The sequence below is a fragment of the Mobula birostris genome, chromosome 1 (genome assembly GCF_030028105.1).
Source record: "Mobula birostris isolate sMobBir1 chromosome 1, sMobBir1.hap1, whole genome shotgun sequence".
In the NCBI taxonomy this organism is placed as follows: domain Eukaryota; kingdom Metazoa; phylum Chordata; class Chondrichthyes; order Myliobatiformes; family Myliobatidae; genus Mobula; species Mobula birostris.
This window is the reverse complement of record NC_092370.1, coordinates 125,191,757-125,212,547: the sequence shown is the minus strand read 5'-3', so window position 1 is coordinate 125,212,547 and position 20,791 is coordinate 125,191,757. Positions and strand designations below refer to the sequence as shown.

Below are 20,791 nucleotides of genomic sequence, written 5' to 3'. Positions count from 1 at the left end.
GCAGGCTAGACAGCATCTGAAGGAAACCACTTCAGGTCAAATATCAGGAAAGGAACTATCCACTGTCTGACATGCTGAGTGTTTACAGCATTTTCTGTTTTACTGGAGGTAACTAGATCTCCCCAAGGAGATAATGAGATTGACGATCAGAGGTTTAAAGGAGAATGTTAGAGAGAGGGGTTGAGAAGTGAAGAGTGCAGGGGGATAGCCCAGAAACTCATTTTTGCGAATGCATTTCATGACTTTGGGACAACCTGAAGCACTCTGGACTCCTTTCTGAGGATTCATTAGCTATTGAAATGAAGAGACAGAGAAAGACCATTAAGAAATCCATGACAGATGAAATATAGCTCTTACACATTATTTGCTGTACTCAAGGTAACACTGAGGCTCGGCACTAATTTTTTGTTTGCTAATGTCCTCTAAAAAGCCTTGGGTAGTTTTTGCTAATATACTTTTGCTCTGAGAGGAGTTCTGTGGGCAGATGGGACTAGCTCATGGGGCAACATTGCCTGCATGGACAAGTTGGGCCATATGCCTCTATAAACAGCTGCAATTTTTGCTGATGCTCAGTGGTCTGGTCGAATATTTGGAACAGAGACTTACCCTTTCCTCTTCCTGCCTTAGATCAGGCATGGTGCTGACGCAGAGACTTACTGTAGTGATTGTCACAAATAGAACTGAGAGGCAGGCGAAGATCTTTCCTGGGATTCCTGAATCGGGATCTTCCACCATGTCCCTGAGCTTCTTCATGCAATAACCCAGCCGGGTCGTATCATCAAAGGCACCCTGTGGTTCTTCAGTAAGGAGCACTTCAAAATCCCTCTTGATCTCTTTAAAATCCTCCACCTTCTGGTAGAGTTTACGGCGACAACACCATTCCAGGTTTTCGTCCTCAATGCCCCAGTAAACTAGCTCCTCCTGAAAGGAGAGGGCACACATTTCTCTGAGGAGTCTGAGTTTCCCAGCTGTCAGGAACGTCATGATAGTTCTGAAGGCACAAGGATTGCGGTCAAAGAAAAATTCATTGTGGTTTACATCGTAATCGTCACAGATATTCATGATTTCCTCATAATTGCTGCATGCTTTCAGCTTGCCCAGGCGTGTCAGTGGGATCTGATCCAGTGTAGTCCATGGAATCTGATACTTATTGCCTCCAACATTGACGATAACAAAGGTTCTGTCATTGAGTTGGGCAATGCTATATGCATCCTCGTTGGGTTGAAGCAGTTTGGCTTGTTGGTAGTAAATCCCCTTCCTGGTGCAGTTTTCCACTTTCTCCAAGGTGCAGGTGAAGCTGCCGAGCTGTCGTTCAGATTTGCCTTCAGCTAGAAGAGCCATTGCAATGTGATCTGCTCCAGGGATGGACCAGTCAGTTGACCATTGTCATGGTAAAAGACCCAATGAAGTAAAACTGCTGCATCTGTAATAAGCAAAACAAAGAGATTAAAACAACAAAACCATGATAATCCATGTAATAGTAACATAGAATAGAACATTGGACAGGTCCTTTGGCCCATCTGCACTGAACTTGATGCAAAAACAAGCTAATTCCCTTCTGCCTGCATACAATCCATATCCCCCCGCCCCCATTCCTTGCATATCCATGTGTCTGTTCAAGAGCCTCTTAAATGCCACTACTGTATCTGTATCCACTGCTAACCCCAGCAGTCCCTTCCAGGCATCTATTGTTTTCTGTGTAAAAAATATTGTCTTGCACATCTCCTTTAAACTTTCTTCCTCTCTTTAAATTAATGTCCTCTAGTGTTTAATATTTCTACCCTAGGAGAAAGATTCTGACTGCCTATCCTATCTTTGCCTCTCATAATTTTATAAATGAAGTATAAGACGCACTTTCTTGAAGCACTAGATGGAGTAAGTCACGTTTTGGCTTTGCTCTGTCCATTTTTCAATCCTTTTACCACCCGTTTATTATTTATAATAAAGTGCTGGAAATGGCAACCAGAGGGAAAAAGGCACTAACCGAAGGCAAGGAAGGTGATAATGGAAATGGAGGGGAAGGCAGCCATCCTAAACAGTCTAAACAGGCTCAACTTACTTTGGGAGCTATATCAAAGCTCTTGGATGATATATCTGATAAAAGATTTTCTACTTTGGAAATACTGTTAAAAGAGATTGAAGATAAACTGGGAGCACTTGAACGTGAGAATGAAAAACAACAACGGCTAATTTCCGAACTTGATGAAGCTGGCAGACAAAGGGACCGTAGATTGGATTCGCTGGAGAAGAAATTAATTTTGACCACTCAAACACTGGAACAGTATAAAGTCAAGATTATTGACTTGGAAAGCTGCAGTTGTAGACAGAATTTGCCGATTATAGGACTTCGTGAAGACGTGGAGGTTGGCAACCTTACCAAGTTCTTTGCTCAATTTTTAAAGGATGTGTTCGGTTCTGAAGTTTTTTCTACTCCCCCTATACTTGATCACGTACACCGGGTGCTGAGGGCAAAACCCCCGAAAGAATTGAAACTCTGACCTGTTATACTTCGATTTCACTATGTGTATACCAAGGAGTATTTAATTCGAGTTGCCCGTCGTAAAGGGGTTATTGAATACGGAGATCTCAAATTTCGTCTGGAGTTAATGCAAGAGAGCCCCTTTTTAAGTCAGTGATGTCGGAGCTATATGAAAGGAAATATCAACCTGCTCTATTACTTCCAGCTCATCTAATGGTTGTTTTGCCTGATAAGTCACATAAATGGTTTAAATCCGTGGATGAAACTTGTCAATTCCTTGATGATCAAGGCTCGATTTTAGCTGTCTAATAAATTTACTGTCTCTTCATGCTTGAACGCAGTTGCTTATAAGTTAATAACCAATGTGTAGATTTGGACCTTTAAAGTTTGAAAAACTCTGTCCTTGGTTTGATTATATCTGTACTTTGTTTTTGGAATATAGAGGTTTATCATGCTTTTATGTTAAGGTTTTTCCCCCTTTTTTATTTTATGTTGTTCTTTTTAACTGTTCGTTTTTGAAAATAATTAATATTCTGATTTGGTGACTGATTTTTTTTTTGATATATAAATAAGGTTGTATTCTGATTCACTTTTCAAGATCTCACCTTTCAAAATGTTTTGCAAAATGGCTGCTTTTTAAAATATTTGTTTAGTTCTTTTCATGGTATTGTCCTCCCAATATTTTGTCTATGAGTGGTATTTTACATTCTTTTCATTTGGATATACGGCTTCAGGAGAGATAGGCTTAGGGCAATTTTTAGTTAGCTTTCTGGTTGTTTATTGGCCAGTTTTTTTTTTGGGCTTTGGTGGGTGGGGGATGGGATTACTTTTAGCTTAGTTTTTTTCATCTGGGCTGATCTGAAACTACAAATATGTCTGAATTATCATAACTTCCACTCCCTCTTTAAACTTTTTTCCCTCTTCCTGAGTCATGGAGTTTCCTATGCAGTAAGGTTAACTCTTTACATACCATATGGTTGACTTAAGTAAAATGGATAATATTATTAAATTTGTTTCATGGAATATGAATGGTTTGAACCATCTGCTTAAACAGAAGAAGATTTTTAAAGTTTTTCATTTTCAAATCATTTTTATTAATTATTGAAGATCAACAAAAAATACATTAAAGTAATCAAGTTGATCTGTCAATATGTACAATGAGGAATTAAATTACCAAATAACTGATTAATGAAGCTAAACAATATATCAATAATATACAAAAAAGTAAAGTATTAAGAATATTTTTGGAAAAAAGAAAGAAGGAAAAAAAACCCCTACTAACTAACACAAAAAAAACTGAAAAGAAAAAACCTTTGGGAGCACAACCCCGGAGCTATACGCCATACAAGCTTCCATAAAAGAAAAACATCAATCCACCAACTCAAATCCATTTAAACAAGAATCAGAAGGAAACCATCTTAAGTAACTCAAATTATATGATAGTAACGGGCAAAAGAACTCCAAATTTCTCAAGATCAAATCGAGGATCAAAAGTTTGACTTCTGATTTTCCCCAAACTAAGACATAGCATCACCTGAGAAAATCACTGTATCAACGTGGGAGCAGAGGCATCTTTCCATTTCAGTAAAATAGCCCTTCTGGCCAATAATATAACAAATGCAATTACATATTGGTCTGATATAGAAATACCATGAATATATTGAGGGATTATACCGAACAAAACAGTCAATTTATTAGGTTGTAAATTAATTTTTAAAGCTTTGGAAATTATAGAGAAAATAGATTTCCAAAACCGTTTCAATACAGAACACAACCAAAACATGTGTGTCAATGGAGCTGTCTCAGTTTTATATTTATCACACTGACTATCAATATTAGGAAATAATTTAGACAGTCTCTCCTTTGTCAAATAGTAACGATGCACAATTTTAAATTGAATTAGAGTGACTGGCATAAATCGAAGAAGAGTTAACCAACTTCAAAATTCGCAAACAATCCTCTGTTATCAAAGTCATGTTAAGCTCTCTTTCTCAATCTTGCTTAAAGGAGGGAGGAAAGATGACGGCGCGATGCAGCGCGCGTGGCCTCTCCGGTGAATGATATCATATTTGTAAGTAGGATGCTGTGTACAATTCTGATTTGATGGAGGCAGACGTGAAAAGCACGGAGGGACATCTGGAGAAACTTCTGAAATGTCCGGTTCGCTGCTGCTGCTACTGTGCAATCGAGAATCTCCGGAGGGGAAGGCCCCAAATCCTTGGCTTTGCCTGTTGCTGGCGGCCGGGGCTGGGGTCGAAGCGCTCAGCAGAGATGGTGCTCGGTGCCGGAGGCTCGAAGTTTATGGACGGACTCAGAGCCAGACTGTGGCCGGGTGCTTCCAGGATGCTGTATCAGCAAGTTTGCTGTGCAGGAAGCTCATGGCAGGGAGAGTTTCCTTCCTTTTGCTGTCTGCGTGAGATGATGGGGCTTTCAAGAGACGCTGAGACTTTTTTTTACCGTGCCCATGCTCTGTTCTTCATCCAATTAAGGTATTGCTTGCACTGTTGTAACTATATGTTATAATTATGTGTTTTTTGTCAGTTTTTCAGTCTTGGTCTCTCTTGTGTTTCTGTGATATCACACTGGAGGAACGTTGTATCGTTTCTTAATGCATACATTACTAAATAACAATAAAAGAGGACTGTGTGTCCTCATAAACTAATCTAAAAAAAACTTAAGTTAAGAGTAATTGTACTGTTGTAACAGTAAATTATAAACTTTCCCAATAAAACATTTCACTACAGGATTCATTTTTAAAATAATGTCTAACAGGTCAGAATCCTGTATATATGGAAAATTACTTAAATATTCTTGTCAGAAATGTCTGACCTGAAGATATTGCAAGAAATGTGAGCCGAATGGCCTACTCCTGCACCTATTTTCTATGTTTCTATGTTTCTGTTTTATTTTTATACTGTCCATTACTTCCCTTGTCAGCCACTGCCTCCCCTTACTCCCCTTAGGATCCTTCTTCCTCTTTGGAATGAACTGATCCTGCACCTTCCACATTATTCCCAGAAACACTTGCCATTGCTGTTCCACTGTCATCCCTGCTAGGGTATTGTTCCATTGAACTTTGGCTAGCTCCTCCCTCATAGCACCATAGTTCCCTTTGTTCAACTGTAATACTGACACTTCCGAGTTTCCCTTCTCCCTCTCAAATTGTAGATTAAAACTTATCATATTATGGTCACTACCTCCTAATGGCTCCTTTACCTCGAGGTCCCTGATCAAATCCGGTTCATTGCACAACACTATATCTAGAATTATGTTCTCTCTGGTAGGCTCCAGTACAAGCTGTTCTAAGAATCCATCTCGGAGGGACTCCACAAACTCCCTTTCTTGGGGTCCAGCACCAACCTGATTCCTCCAGTCTACCTGCATGTTGAAGGCCCCCATAACAACTGTAGCATTACCTTTGCGACATGCCAATTTTAACTCTTGATTCAACTTACACCCTACATCCAGACTACTGTTTGGGGGCCTGTAGATAATTCCCATTATGGTCTTTCTACCCTTTGAATTTCTCAGTTCTATCCATACTGACTCTACATTTCCTGATTCTATGCCCCCCCTCGCAAGGGACTGAATATCATTCCCCACCAACAGAGCCACCCCACCCCCTCTACCCATCAGTCTGCCCTTTCCATAGGACGTATACCCTTGAATATTCATTTCTCAGGCTGTGTCCACTTGAAGCCATGTCTCTGTTATTCCCACATCATCATACTTACCAATTTCCAACTGTGCCTCAAGCTCATCCACTTTATTTCTTATACTCCGTGCATCCATATATAATACTTTTAATTCATTACTCCCCTCACCTCCCATACCAATTCCTATTTCACTTGGCCATACCGTACGATCCTTTCTTGAGCTTTCTGCTGTGTTGATTCTGCTGTCATTCTTAACTTTTCTTATTCTCACTTCCCCTTTATCTCCATCCTTATATTTCCAGTTCATCCCCTCCCCCCCACTACTTAGTTTTAAACACACCCATGTTGCAGAGGCAAACCTGGCTGCCAGAATGCTGGTGCCCCGCTTATTAAGGTGCAACCCGTCCCTTTTGTACAATTCATCCTTACCCTGAAACATACCCCAGTGGTCCAAGAATGTAAATCCTTGATTCCTGCACCAGTTCCTCAGCCACACATTCAAATCCATTATCTCCCTGTTCTTGACCACTCCAGCACGGGGATCTGGAAGCAAACCGGAGATAACCACCTTGGAAGTCCTGCTTTTCAGCCTTCTTCCGAGTTTTCTGAAGTCGCACTGTAGAATGTCTTTCCTCTTCTTTCCCACGTCATTTGTGCTGACATGCACCACCACTTCCGGACGTTCACCTTCACTCTTGAGGATTCCCTGCAATCGGTCCGTGTCATCCTGGATCCCGGCACCAGGGAGGCAGCACACCATCCTTAAATCTCGCCTGCTGCGTTCACCAGCAACTTTGATGTGTGTTGATATAAATATGGTATCAATTTCGTAAATTTTTTGGAATGAATAAATTTATCCTGTCTAGTCCTATTATATCTATTTTTTTCTTTCAACCATCTAGTATTGATCAAGCTTTCTTTTTATGGAAAACGAAGGGAATAGTATGTTTTTGTGACTTATTCGCAGATAATTGTTTCATGTCATTTGAACAGTTATCTAATAAATATAATTTGCTTAGTTCACATTTTTTCAGATATTTATAGATTAGAAATTTTTTGAATGTTATTTCACCTTCTTTTCCGATACCACATCAAACTGATATTACAGAAAAAATTCTAGGTTTATACCCCTATCAGAAGCATTTAATAACAATTGTTTATGACTTAATTACAAAAATATGTCCAGGTACATCGGGTAAAATAAAGAATGAATGGGAAAGAGAACTTCAGGTATCCTTACCTATGAGAAATGGGAGAAAATTCTCCAACTAGTTAATACTACTTCAATGTGTGCTAGACATGCTTTGATACAATTTAAAATAGTTTATAGGGCCCATATGTCCAAGGATAAATTAGCTTGTTTTTATTGCCATATAAATCCTGTTTGTAACAGATGTAATTCTGAAGTAGCCTCTTTGACACATATGTTTTGGTCTTGCCATCTCTTGGATAAATATTAGAAAGACATGTTTGATATTATTTCAGTAGTTTTGCGTATTAATTTAAAACCTCACCCTATTACTGCAATCTTTGGATTACCAGTGATAGATGCTAGTCATTAATCCCCTTCAGCTTGCCATTTGATTGCATTTGTTACATTAATAGCCAGAAGATCTATTTTATTTAAATGGAAAGATTCTGATCCGCCTACTACATTTCCATGGTTTTCCCAAACTATAACATTTTTAAACTTGGAAAAAATTAGGAGTGGGACTATTGACCCTTCGGTTAAATTTGAAGAAACCTGGAGGCCATTTATTCAACATTTTCATATGATGTAAGCTGGCCCTTTCCGAATCCTTTTCAACAACCTTTTGTTTATGTATAGAGGAGCGGACTTAATGACAAACAATGATTCTAACCGATGGAACATGACAGCCCAGTCTTTGTTTTGTTTTGTTCTGTTTTTGTTTTTTTTTAGTTTAGGGGGTTTCTTGCTTAAAAGTTCTTTTTCACGCTAATTATTAAGAGTACATATCTTACTCTTTGTATCATCATTATTATTGTTATGCTTATTAATCCAAAACTTAATAAAAAGATTGAAAAAGAAAGAAATACAAGAGCAGAAGACATAGGAGCAGAATTAGGCCATTCAGCCCATCGAGTCTGCTCCACCATTCCATCACAGCTGATCCCGGACCCCACTCAACCCCACACACTTGCCCTCTCACCATATCCTTTGATGCCCTGACTGATCAGGAAACGATCAACTTCTGGCTTAAGCATATCCACACACTTGGCCTCCACCACTGCCTGTGGCAGACCATTCCACAGATTTACTACTCTCTGGCTAAAGAATTCCTCCTTACTTCTGTTCTGAAGGGTTGCCCCTCAATTTTGAGGTTGTGTCTTCTACTGGACACCATAGGAAACATCCTCTCCACCTCCACCCTATCTAGTCCTTTCAACATTCGGTAAGTTTCAATGAGATCCCCCCACATTCTTCAAATTCCAGTGAGTACAGGCCCAAAGCTGCCAACTGTCGACAATAACCTGCAACTCATAGCATCTCAGGTGTAAAGAAATCTCCCAGGACACGTAAGAGTACATGGGATTGAGGGGTATGCCAAAGGAAAGCAGAGCAGTGGAGAGAAGGGAAATAGAGGGTGCAAATTCCAGAGCAGCAGGAACAGTCACTAATGGAGGAGAGAATAAAATCATGAAATGACAAATTCATGAATAAAAATCAATCATTATTGTCAGTCAACTAGAGTACATATTAAAACAATTGAGAAGCAGGACCTCAAAGGTAGTAATCTTGGGATTACTGCCTGTGTCATGTGACAGTGAGTATAGGAATAGAATAGAATGGTATAGTGGAGGATAAATGTGTGGCTGAGGGATTGGAGCAGGGGCAGGGATTCAGATTTCTGGATCATTGGGACCTCTTCTGGTGCGGGTGTGACCTGTACAAAAAGGATAGGTTGCATTTGAATCCCAGGGGGACCAATATCCTGGCGGGGAGGTTTTTTAAGGCTACTGAGGAGAGTTTATACTAGAATTGCTGGGGTGTGGGAACCGAGCTGAAGTGACGGAGGAACGGGAGGTTGGCTCACAAATAGAGAAAGCTTGGAGACAGTGTGAAAGGGAGGATAGGTAGGTGATAGAGAAGGTGCACGCTCAGACTGACGGTTTGAGATGTGTCTATTTTAATGCGACGAGTCTTATGAACAAAGCGGATGAGCTTCAGAGCGTGGATCAGCACTTGGAGCTATGGCGTTGTGGCCATTACAGAGACTTGGATGGTGCAGGGGCAGGAATGGCTACTTTGCGTACCAGGCTTTAGATGTTTCAGAAAGGACAGGGAGGAAGGCAAAAGATGAGGGGGCGTGGCACTGTTGATCGGGGACATTGTCATGGCTGCAGAAAAGGAGGAAGTCATGGAGGGGTTGTCTACGGAGTCTCTGTGAGTGGATGTTAGGAATAGGAAGGGGTCAATAACTGGGTGTTTTTTTAGACCACCCAATAGTAACAGAGACATCGAGGAGCAGATAGGGAGACAGATTCTGGAAAGGGCTGTTGTGGTGGGAGATTTAAATTTCCCAAATAATTGATTGGCATCTCCCTAGAGTGAGGAGTTTAGATGGAGTGGAGTTTGTTAGGTGTGTTCAGGAAGGTTGGGACATCAGTTAATTAGGGTAGTCACTTATTTCGGACAACTCTTAAAGAACAACAATTGAGAAAACAGCCGGATTTTCTTTGTTTATTTGGGACAGGGTACCCTTGCCAAACAGTTTCTAACCAGCCTCAGTTGTGTCCACTTGTGTGGTCATTAGACACTACACTATGCTGAGAGTGTACAATTTTAAAAGTAGCATCAGATGTGTGTCTTTGTGTTCAAAAACCAGTGATTTTTGTCACTGATAATTGGCGAGAAATTAGCAAGACAATTCAGAGCTGTTTTGCTCTCTGTGGTTTCAAGCATTCAGGCTCAGAGATGTGAGAAATTGTCAGGAGTAAAAATGAAATGATGTATTTACTTAGCAAGTTAGGAACTGTGAGAAATTTAAATGTATCAGCAATCATCCTGAAAGTTACAATGAAGACCAAGATTTGAAGGATGTAACAATTTCTAACTAGCATCAGTCTCATGCACTTGTGTGGCGATTTGACACTACACTGTGCTTAGAGTGAACAGTTATTTAAATGGTGTCAGTTGTGTATGTTTGTGTTATGTTATTCATTTGGGCCAATGGCTGCCTAATTAAAAAGCAGTGTTTTTTTTTTCACTCTACTTCAGGAATGCACTTATGACACCTTGAAGCAGACTGAGCTCAACCATTGCTAGAAGTCACCGGGGCAGACCTCAAGCCAGATTAAAGCATAATGTTGGCTAGTGTACAGTCACTGAAGGACAAGATAGAGGATCTATGTATAAGATTGCTGTATCAGAGGGAAATGAGGGATTGCTGTGTTCTCTGTTTCAAAGAGGCATGGCTCACTCCACATATCCCAACATGAACATCCAGTCCAAGGGATTTTCAATCCACCAGATGGACCCAACTGCCAATTCAAAGATGGTGGGGGACTGTTTTTCATGGTAAACTCTTTGTGGTGGATGGATGCAGTATTTTTGTCGCATTCTTATTCTTCTGACCTGGAACATATAATGATTAAGTGCTGACTGTTCTACTTACCATGAGAATTCTCCACCATGATCCGAACTGCAGGTTCGGTACTGCCAAAGGCAGGTATTAAACAAGCACCTGATCTACTAAGTGTCATGATTAACAAACGAGAAACAGCCTATCCCGATGCTGTTCACATCCTTGTCGGGGACTATAATCAGGTGAGCTTGAAGAAATCTCTGCCCAATTACCATCAGCAAATCATCTGCAGCACCAGGGTCCCAGCACACTCATCAACTGCTACACCACCATCAGGAGTGCCTGCCGTTCCATCCCTAGACCAGATTTTGGGAAATCTAATCATCTAGCCATCCTCCTCCTACCTGCATACAGGCAGAGGCTAAAGACCAAGGCACCAAAGAGGTGGAACGTGGAAGGCAGAGGAGCGGCTATAGAATTGCTTTCAGTCGGTGGACCGGGCCGTGTTTACAGACTTTATAAAGATGAGTGTGCCCCCACAAAATTATTCAGAGTCTTCCCCAACCAGAAGTCCTGGATGAACTACGATCTCTGCAACTTACTGAGGACTAGATCTGTGGTGTTCAGGTTTGGTGACCAAGGGAGTACAAGAGGTCCGGGTACGATCTCCAGAAAGCCACCTCACCTGCAAAGTGGCAATTCCGGACCAAACCTGGATCACAGAGGGATGCTCAACAGCTTGAATGCTATCAATTCCTACAAAGTAAAACCAAGTGACATATGTGACAGCACCTTTTTGCTTCCAGATGAACTTACTGGCTAGCTGACGGACAGAACATGGAGCCACTTTCAAGAATTCCCACAGCCCCCAACAACCCTGTGATTTCAGCCTCTGAGGCCAATGTGAGAGCATCCTCCAAGGACAGTTAACCCCCAAAAGAAATCTGTCCCAGATGCTTTCTGGTACATGGTCAAGTATTGAAGGCATGTGCTAATCAACTGGCTGGAGTGTTTACTGACATCTCCAGTCTCTTGCTTCAGCAGTCTTAGATATCCAACTTCTTCAAGCAGGCTTCAATCATACTGGTGCACAAGAACACGGTAACCTGCCTCAATGACATTGTTCAGTAGCACTTACATCCAGTGTCATGAAGTGCTTTGAGAGGTTGGTGATGAAACATATCAACTACCGCCTAACCAGCAACTTGGATCCACTCCAATTTGCAAATTGTCACAACAGGTCAAGAGCAGATGCCATTTCATTGACTCTTCATTCAGCTCTAGGATATCTGGACATTAGCCATGGACATCTGCACACAGGAGGATGCTCTTCATTGACTACAGCTTAGGCTTCAAAACTAATGAAGATTAGGCCTTGATACCTTCTTGTTCAACTGGATCCTCAATTTCCTCAAGTGTGGACCCCAGTCAGTTTGGATTGGCAACATTTCCTCCACAATCACCATCACCAAATGTGCACCACAAGGCAGTATGCTTAGTCCTCTGCTCTACTCACTTTCTACTTATAACTGTGAGGCTAAGTGCAGCTGCAATGCCATATTGTAAGTTTGCAGACAACACCACTGTTTTTGGCCAAATCAAAGGTGGTAATGAATTGGCATGTAGGAGGGAGACTGAGTGATGCCACAACAACGTCTCACTCAATGTCACCAAGACCAAAGGAGATAATTATTGACTTCTGGAGCAGCTCGATAAATCAGTCCTCTTCAAGAGTTCAGAGGTGGAGAGGCTCAGTAACAGTAGTGTTATCATTTCAGAGGCTCTGTTCTAATACCAGCACACTTGCCTTCTATTACAAAGAAGGCAAGAGAGCCTCTATTTTCTTAGCAGTTTGCACAGATTTGGCATGTTGTCTAAAACTTTGACATCCTTCAATAGATGTACAGTGGAGAGTATCTTGACTGGTGGCATCACGACTTGCTATGGAAACACCAATCCCCATGAATAGAAAAGCCTACAAAAAGTAGTGCATACAGCAGCGTCCATCACAGCAAAAGTCCTCCATACCAGTGATTGCACATACAAGGAGTGCTGCCACAAGGAAGCAGCATCCATTATCAATAAAACCCACTGTGCCAGCCATTTGCTCTCTTCTCACTGCTGCCATCAGGAAGGATGTGCATGAGCCTTAGGTCCCACACCCCCAGGTTCAGGAGCAGTTATTACCCTTCAGCCATCAGGCTCCTGAACCAACATGGACAACTTTACTCACCTCAACACTGAATTGTTTCCACAACCTATGTACTCATTTTCTAGGACTCCTGTTCTCAGTATTATTTATTTAGCATTGTATTTGTGTGGTGTGTCTTTTGCACATTGTTTGTATATCTTTATTTGTGTAGTTTTTTGTGATGTTAATGTACTTCTTTGCATCTATTGTGAATGCCCGCAAGAAAACAAATCTCAGGGTAATATATGGTGACATATACATACTTTGATAATAAATTTACTTTGAACTTTGAAATGGAAGGGGAATGACAGGTGACATAGAAAGCTAGTTCAAGGGGAAATATATGGTCAGGGAAAGAGAGGCGAGTGCTGAGCCCTGAAAAACAAGGCATGAACTAGATGTGCTATAAGGCCCCACTAACAGGAGTGAGGAAAAAATCTTTAAATGTGCAAAAAGACATACTGAGTGCTGCAGGGCATAGGGGAAAGGAATTGTCACAGGCCTCAGCAGCTACTTCAATGAGATCAGGAATATCTTCAGAATCAAACTGAGAGACAAGCTAAAGGGAGAAAACCTAGAAAAAAAATTACCTTACTTTATTTCTTTCATGCCAAAACAGGAAAGAAATGGGTGCCAAATAAATACTTTTTATATGGGTCAAAACCCCTGATTCTCTTACCAGATGCCACAAGCACTGAATGGGACACTCCTAGTTTTCAAAATATCAATAAATATTCTTTTATCTTTTTCAGAAGGGAGCTCCAGCCAGAGTAACTCTATCCTCCCTAACAGAACACCTAAGTATTTGGTTAAATTTCCTCCTTCATCAATTTGTGCTGTTTTCATTCATTGTTCCTGATGCCTGAATAAGCACAGTCAATTCTCCAGTGTGACAGGAGGTCACCCTCATCAGGATATTTGAAGTTCACGCTGCAGGCAGATTGGTAATCCACCTTTTGTTGCCTTCCCTCTAGGATTGAGAGGTGTTGGGGAATTTTTTATCAAGGATATTTCTTCAAATATTAGCATTTGACATAATCCAAACCTTTTTCTTTTTGGGGAGTTACCTCAAAAAATATTTCAAAAGGGAACTGGAAAGGCACTTTAAGGAGAAACAATTTGCTTTGGCGGTGGTGAAAGAGCATGGCAATGGGATTGATAGGATTGCCTCCAAAGAGCTGGTCCAGACTTGATGGGCAGAATGAGCTCATCAATTTTACTATTATTAAAATGCAAATAGTATCTTCGTATTAATAAAAAAAAAATCATGCCAATCTCTGTGAGCTTTGTACATTTCACTTGTTATATTTCTATCATGTGAATCCAAACATAATGAGACTGGTTGTATAGATATTCTTGAAATGAGAGCAGTGCAGTTCAGTCCCGGTGTTCACACTGAGAACAGCACAACACCCAAGTTGAGAGCGTGTAGGTCATCCTTTAGAGATGCAAAGGAATAGGATCAGCAGACCACAAGGGAATGACAGAGGTGAAGAGAAAGACTTTTTCATTGGGCCCCAGCTCTTTTTACCTAATCATTTAAACAATCACTGCACCAGTCGATCTGTGCCAGTCACTCTTCAATTCAATTTAAAATTGTACATTGTACTATTTGACAAAGGAGAGACTGTCGAAAATGTTTCCTAATGTTGATAGTCAGTGTAAAACCGAGACAGCTACATTGACACATATGTTTTGGTCGTGTTCTGTATTGAAACATCTTTGGAAATCTATTTTCTCTACAATTCCTGAAGTTTTAAAAATTAATTTACAACCTAATAAATTGACAGTTTTGTTTGGTATAATCCCTCAATATATTCATGGTATTTCTCAATCAGACCAACATGTAATTGCATTCGTTACATTATTGGCCAGAAGGGTGATTTTGTTGAAATGGAAAGATGCTTCTGCTCCTACTTTGATACAATGGTTCTCTCAGATGATGCTATGTCTTAGTTTGGAGAAAATCAGAAGTCAAACTTTTGATCCTCGATTTGATTTCGAGAAAAGGTGGGGTTTATTTGCCTGCTACTATCATCTGATTTGAGTTCATTAATATGGTTTCCTTCCAATGTTTGTTTAAATGGATTTGAGTTGGCGGATTGATGTTGTTCTTTTATGGAAGCTTGTATGAGTTATAGCTCCGGGGTTGTGCTCCCAATGAAGTTTTTTCCTGTTTTTTTTTAGTTAGTAGGGGTTTTTTTCTCTCAGTAGGGTTTTTTTTTCTTTTTTTCTTTAAAAAAATATTCTTAACACTTTATTTTTTTCTTATTATTGATATATTGCTTAGCTTTGTTAATCAGTTATTTGCTAATTTAATTCTTCATTGTACATATTGATATATTGACTTGATTACCTTAATGTATTTTTTGTTGATCTGTAATAATAATTAATAAAAAGATTTTAAAAATGAAAATAAAAATCATTGCACCATGACTAACTGCCTAAAACTAATAGAAAATTTAAATCTGCAAAATGTCTTGAAAACAAAATGATAACAGTCTGCAAGCTGGACTTTTACACAAGCAGTCATAATGGAAAATTTACGGAATACAACAACCATTCAACCAAAAGCATTGTCACGGCATGCTGTTCTAATGCTTCATTTGCTTAAATTGATGCAGAAATACTGCCTTTTTTTGCAAAATTGTAACTCTTCAATTATTGTTGCTCTGACGTGGCAAACTACAGAAACAAACTGTGTGTGATCATTGTTTAAAAAAAAGTACATCTGGATAATAGATATAAACTCAGATCATGAAGATAATTGAGAATTGTAAATTGCTGACCGAAATGTATGGTAAATTTCGTTATTTCACGTGGGTGTAGAGACAAACTACTCTGTGTAATGGTTATCTCACAGCCAGTGATTCCAGGGTCAGCCAAGTGGAATCAAAATAAAGCAAAGCATAGAGGTTACTTCATATACACGAGCTCTTCCTGAAGAGGGTGATGTGTAGGATGAGTATTGAAACAGTTAGTAACTGTTTGGAGAAGACAGAGGAATACATTACTGTCTGGTTCATGTATTGGCAATTTATTCTAAGCCCATGATACGCTTCAGAACAAAATATTGATTCAATTATTTTTTATTTTGCTTTTAAGTTTAACCACAAAATAGTTGACAACCTAAATGAACAAACAGCTGCTGTATTCTTTTCCACTGATTTTGACATTTCTTCCTAACAAGCTTAAGGGTGACATTTGCTTTCAATCATTGTGAATCATGATACCATCAAATGTTGTGAAAGTTTTCAACAGTCATCTGTATTTCTTGGTTCATTTGATGTTTCCTTTGCTTGTCAAAACATTGACAGCTCTCTAGACCTGCTCAACTATTGCCTGTTCAGAACTGAATAAATAATTTAAAACCCTAGTTGATAATGTTTTGTAACTTCAAAAAACAAATGCAAAGAAAAGCAAAGGAGAGCCCAGGATAACGCATGTGAGTGGATCAGGGTTAAGAGTGCGGAGGCTTTGGCACCCCAGGCTTCGGCAAGCTAAGCATCTGTGGAGTTTTTACTTCTTCATTCTTTGTCCGTTAGTACACAGAGCAGTGAGAATGGCTCAGGGGCAGTGTTGTGCTCTTTGTGCAACCTCCAGCCTCCTGGATAACCATATCTGCAGCAGGTGCACTGAGCTGTAGCTCCTCAGAGACAATCTTAAGGAATCGGAGCTGCCGCTCGATGGAAAATGAGGTAACAGACAGGGGCTACAGGGAGGTGGTCACCCCTAAATAGCAGGATACGGGTAAATGGCCGACAGTCCGGAGTGGGAAGGAAAATGGGCAGCTAATATAGAGTACTCCGGTGGCTGTTCCCCTCAATAATAAGTATCGCATTTTTGGACACTTGAGGGAGATGATCTACTGGGTTTGTGGGGGTGGGGGGGGGGAGGGAGGGAGAGAGAGCCATAGTGACCAGGTCTCTGGCACTGAGTATGGTGCTGTGGTGCAGAAGGGAAGGGGAAAGGGGAGAAGAGGACTGCACTAGTGATACACAGTGACAGGGGATTCCAATGTTAGAGGAATAGACACGAGATTCTGTGGACATGATAGAGCCTCCTGGATGGTATGTTGCCTCCCAGATGCTAGGGTCAAGGATGTCTCAGATTGGGTCCACAATATTTGAAAAGGGCAGGGTGAGTGGGACCTCCAGGGTAGTAACCTCTGGATTGCTGCCTGTGCCACACACCAGCGAGGGGAAAAGGATGATTCGGCAGATGAATGTGTGTTGAAAAACTGGTGCAGGGGGCAGGGTTTCAGATTTCTGGATCATTGGGATCTCTGCTGGCGATGGTATGATCTATACAAAAGGGACGGGTTACACTTAAACCTGAGGGAAACCAATATCCTTGTGGGCACTTTTGCTCGAACTGTTGGGGAGGGTTTAAACTAATTTGGCAGGGGGTTTTGACTGGAGTGATAGAGCGGAGGATAGGGGTGTTGGTTTACAAGCAGAAACAGTGTATAGTGAGGCTGTCAAGAAGGTCAGGCAGATGATAGGGCAAAACTGCAGTGGGATGAGTTGCAGTGTAAAAGGAGGACAAATTGAAAAGGATGGTGGATATGGGACTGAAAGTGTTATATTCAAATGCATGAAGTATACAGAATAAAGTAGATGATCGTGTGACACAGAGATTGGCAGGTATGGCGTTGTGGGCATGGCTAAGTAAGGCTGAAGGAAGATCATAGCTGGGAGTGTAACATCCAAGAAATCACACACAGACAGATAGGCAGAAGGGGTGGGGTGGCTCTGTTGGTTAAAAAATGAATTCAAATCCTCAGAAAAGAGGTGACAGAAGATGTAGAATCCTTATGGGTAGAGATAAGAAACTGCAAGGGTAAAAAGAGCCTGATGGGAATTATATACAGACCTCCGAACAATAACCGGGATGTGGGCTGCTAATTATAAAGGAACATAGTAAAGGCATTTCAAAAGGGCAACGTTATGATATTCCTGGGGGAATTCAATATTCAGGTAGAATGGGAAAAATTAGTTTGGTGCTGGATCCTTGTAGAATGTCTACATAAAAGTTGCTGGTGAACGCAGCAGGCCAGGCAGCACCTCTAGGAAGAGATACAGTCAGCATTTCAGGCTGAGACCCTTCATCAGGACTAACTGAAAGAAGAGATAGTAAGAGATTTAAAAGTGGGACTTCACCTGTGAGTCGGCTGGGGTGATATACTGTGTCCAGTGCTCCCGATGCAGCCTTCTATATATTGGCGAGACCCGACGCAGACTGGGAAACCGTTTCGCTGAACACCTACGCTCTGTCCACCAGAGAAAGCAGGATCTCCCAGTAGCCACACATTTTAATTCCACATCCCATTCCCATTCTGACATGTCTATCCACGGCCTCCTCTACTGTCAAGATGAAGTCACACTCAGGTTGGAGGAACAATACCTTAAATTCCGTCTGGGTAGCCTCCAACCTGATGGCATGAACATTGACTTCTCTAACTTCGGTTAATGCCCCACTACCCCATCCATTATTTATTTCTTCTTTATTATTATATATATATATACTCTCTCCTTTTTCTCCCTCTGTCCCTCTCACTATACTCCTTGCTCATCCTCTGGGTTTCTCCCCCCTCTCCCCAATTCTTTCTCCCTAGGTCTCCCATCCCATGATCCCCTCATATTCCTTTTGCCAATCACCTGTCCAGCTCTTGACTCCATCCCTCCCCCTCCTGTCTTCTCCTATCATTTTGGATCCCCCCCCTCCCCCTCCCACTTTCAAATCTCTTAATATCTCTTCTTTCAGTTAGTCCTGACGAAGGGTCTCGGCCTGAAACGTTGACTGTACCTCTTCCTAGAGATGCTGCCTGGCCTGCTGCGTTCACCAGCAACTTTTATGTGCGTTGCTTGAAATTCCAGCATCTGCAGATTTCCTCGTGTTTGAGAATGTCTACATGATGGCTTTTTAGCACAGCTCAGGATTGAGCCCAGCCCACTAAGGAATTATCCATTCAGGATTGGGTACTGTGTCATGAACCAGATTTGATTAGGGAGCTTAAGGTAAAGGAACCATTCGGAGCCAGGAATTGAAATATGATTGAATTCACCCTGCACCCTGCAATTTGAGAAGGAGAAGCTGAAGTCAGATGTATCAGTATTACAGTGAAGTATAGAGAATTACAGAGACACGAGAGAGCAGCTGGCCGAAGTTGATTGGAAAGGAACACTAACAGGGATGACAGCAGAGCAGCAAAGTCCAGAGTTTCTGAGAGTAATTTGGAAGGTGCAGCATAGATACATTCCAAAGAAGATGAAGTATTCCAAAGGCAAGATGATGCAACAGTGACTAACAAGAGAAGTCAAAGCCAGTATAAAAGCAAAAGAGTGGGCATATAATAGAGCAAAAATTAGTGAAAAGTTAGGGGATTGGACAACTTTAAAAACACCAGAAGGCAACAAAAAAGCCATAAGGGAGGACACAATATCAAAGAGGATACCAAAAGCTTTTCTCAGAAATATAAAGAGTGAAAGAGGCAAAAGTAGATACTGGACCACTGGAAAATGATGCTGGAGAGATAGTAATAGTGGACAAGGAAATGGCAGAAGAACTGAAAAAGTATATTGCATTAGTCTTTACTGTGGAAGACACTAGCAGTACACTGGAAGTTCGAGAATGTCAGGGGAGAGAAGTGAACATAGGAATTTACAGCACATTACAGACCCTTTGGCACACAATGCTGTGCTGACCATGTAACCTACTCTAGAAACTGCTTAGAACTTCTCTAGTGCATAGCCCTCTGTTTTTCTGAGCTCCATGTACAATCTAAGAGGCTCTTAAAAGACCCTACTGTATCCTCTTCCACCACCACCACCAGCAGAGCATTCCATGCACCCACCACTCTGTGTGTCAAAAACTTACCCCTGACATCCCCTCAGTACCTATTTCCAAGCACCTTAAAACTATGTCTCCTCATGTTAGCCATTTCAAACCTGAGAAAATGCCTCTGACTATCCACACAATCAATGCCCCTCATCATCTTATACACCTCTATCAGGTCACTTCTCATCCTCCATCGCTCCAAGGAGAAAAGGCCAAGTTCACTCAACCTATTCTCATAAGGTATGCCCTCCAATCCAGGCAACATCCTTGTAAATCTCCTCCGCACTCTCTCTATGGAATCCACAAAGTGCAGTTGCTGTTACTAGGGAGAAGGTGGTTGGGAAACTGGAAGGTTTGAATGTAGATAAGTCACCTGGACCAAATGGACGACACCGCAGGGTTCTGACAGATGTAGCTGAAGAGATTGTGGAGGCATAAGTAATAATCTTTCAAAAATCAATAGATTCTGGCATGGTTCTGGAGGACTGGAAGATTGCAGATGTCATTCCACACTTCAAGAAGGGAGGGAAGGAGAAATAAGGAAATTATAGTTAGTCTGTCCTCAGTGGTTGGGAAGATGTTGGAGTCAATTGTGAAGGATGAGAACTCAGGGTACTTGGTGGACATGATAAAATAGGCCGTAGTTGGTGTGCTTTCCGCAAGGGAAAATCTTGCCTAACCATTAGACCTAGGAGTGGAATTAGGCCATTCAGCCCATCAAGTTCGTTCCACCATTTCATTATAGCTGAGCCCAGATCCAATTCAACCAAATACACCCGCCAACTCACCATATCCCTTAATGCTCTGACCAATCAGGAACCTATCAACTATCATCTTTAAATACACCCACGGACTTAGCTTCCATTGCAGTCTGTGGCAGAGCATTCCACAGATTCACCGCTCTTTGGCTAAAAAAAAAAATTCTCCTCACTTCTGTTCTAAAAGGACACCCCTCAATTTTGAGGCTGTGTCCTCTGGTTTTGGATACCCCCACCAGTGGAAACATTCTCTCCACATCCACCTTATCTAGTTCTTTCAACATTCAGTAGGTCTCAATGAAATCCCCACATATTCTTCT

The 20,791-nt window shown here is 41.1% G+C and overlaps 1 protein-coding gene across 1 annotated transcript in view; it reads right to left on the bottom strand.

Annotated features, from left to right (window-relative positions):
* kcng2 (potassium voltage-gated channel, subfamily G, member 2) overlaps positions 1 to 20,791 on the bottom strand; it is a 72,125-nt gene that overhangs the window by 12,784 nt on the left and 38,550 nt on the right. Inside the window, exon 2 of the mRNA XM_072271353.1 lies at positions 607 to 1,423. Within this exon, the coding sequence (XP_072127454.1) occupies positions 607 to 1,341 (735 nt within the window). The 5' untranslated portion in view covers positions 1,342 to 1,423. The remainder of the gene's footprint in view (positions 1 to 606; positions 1,424 to 20,791) is intronic.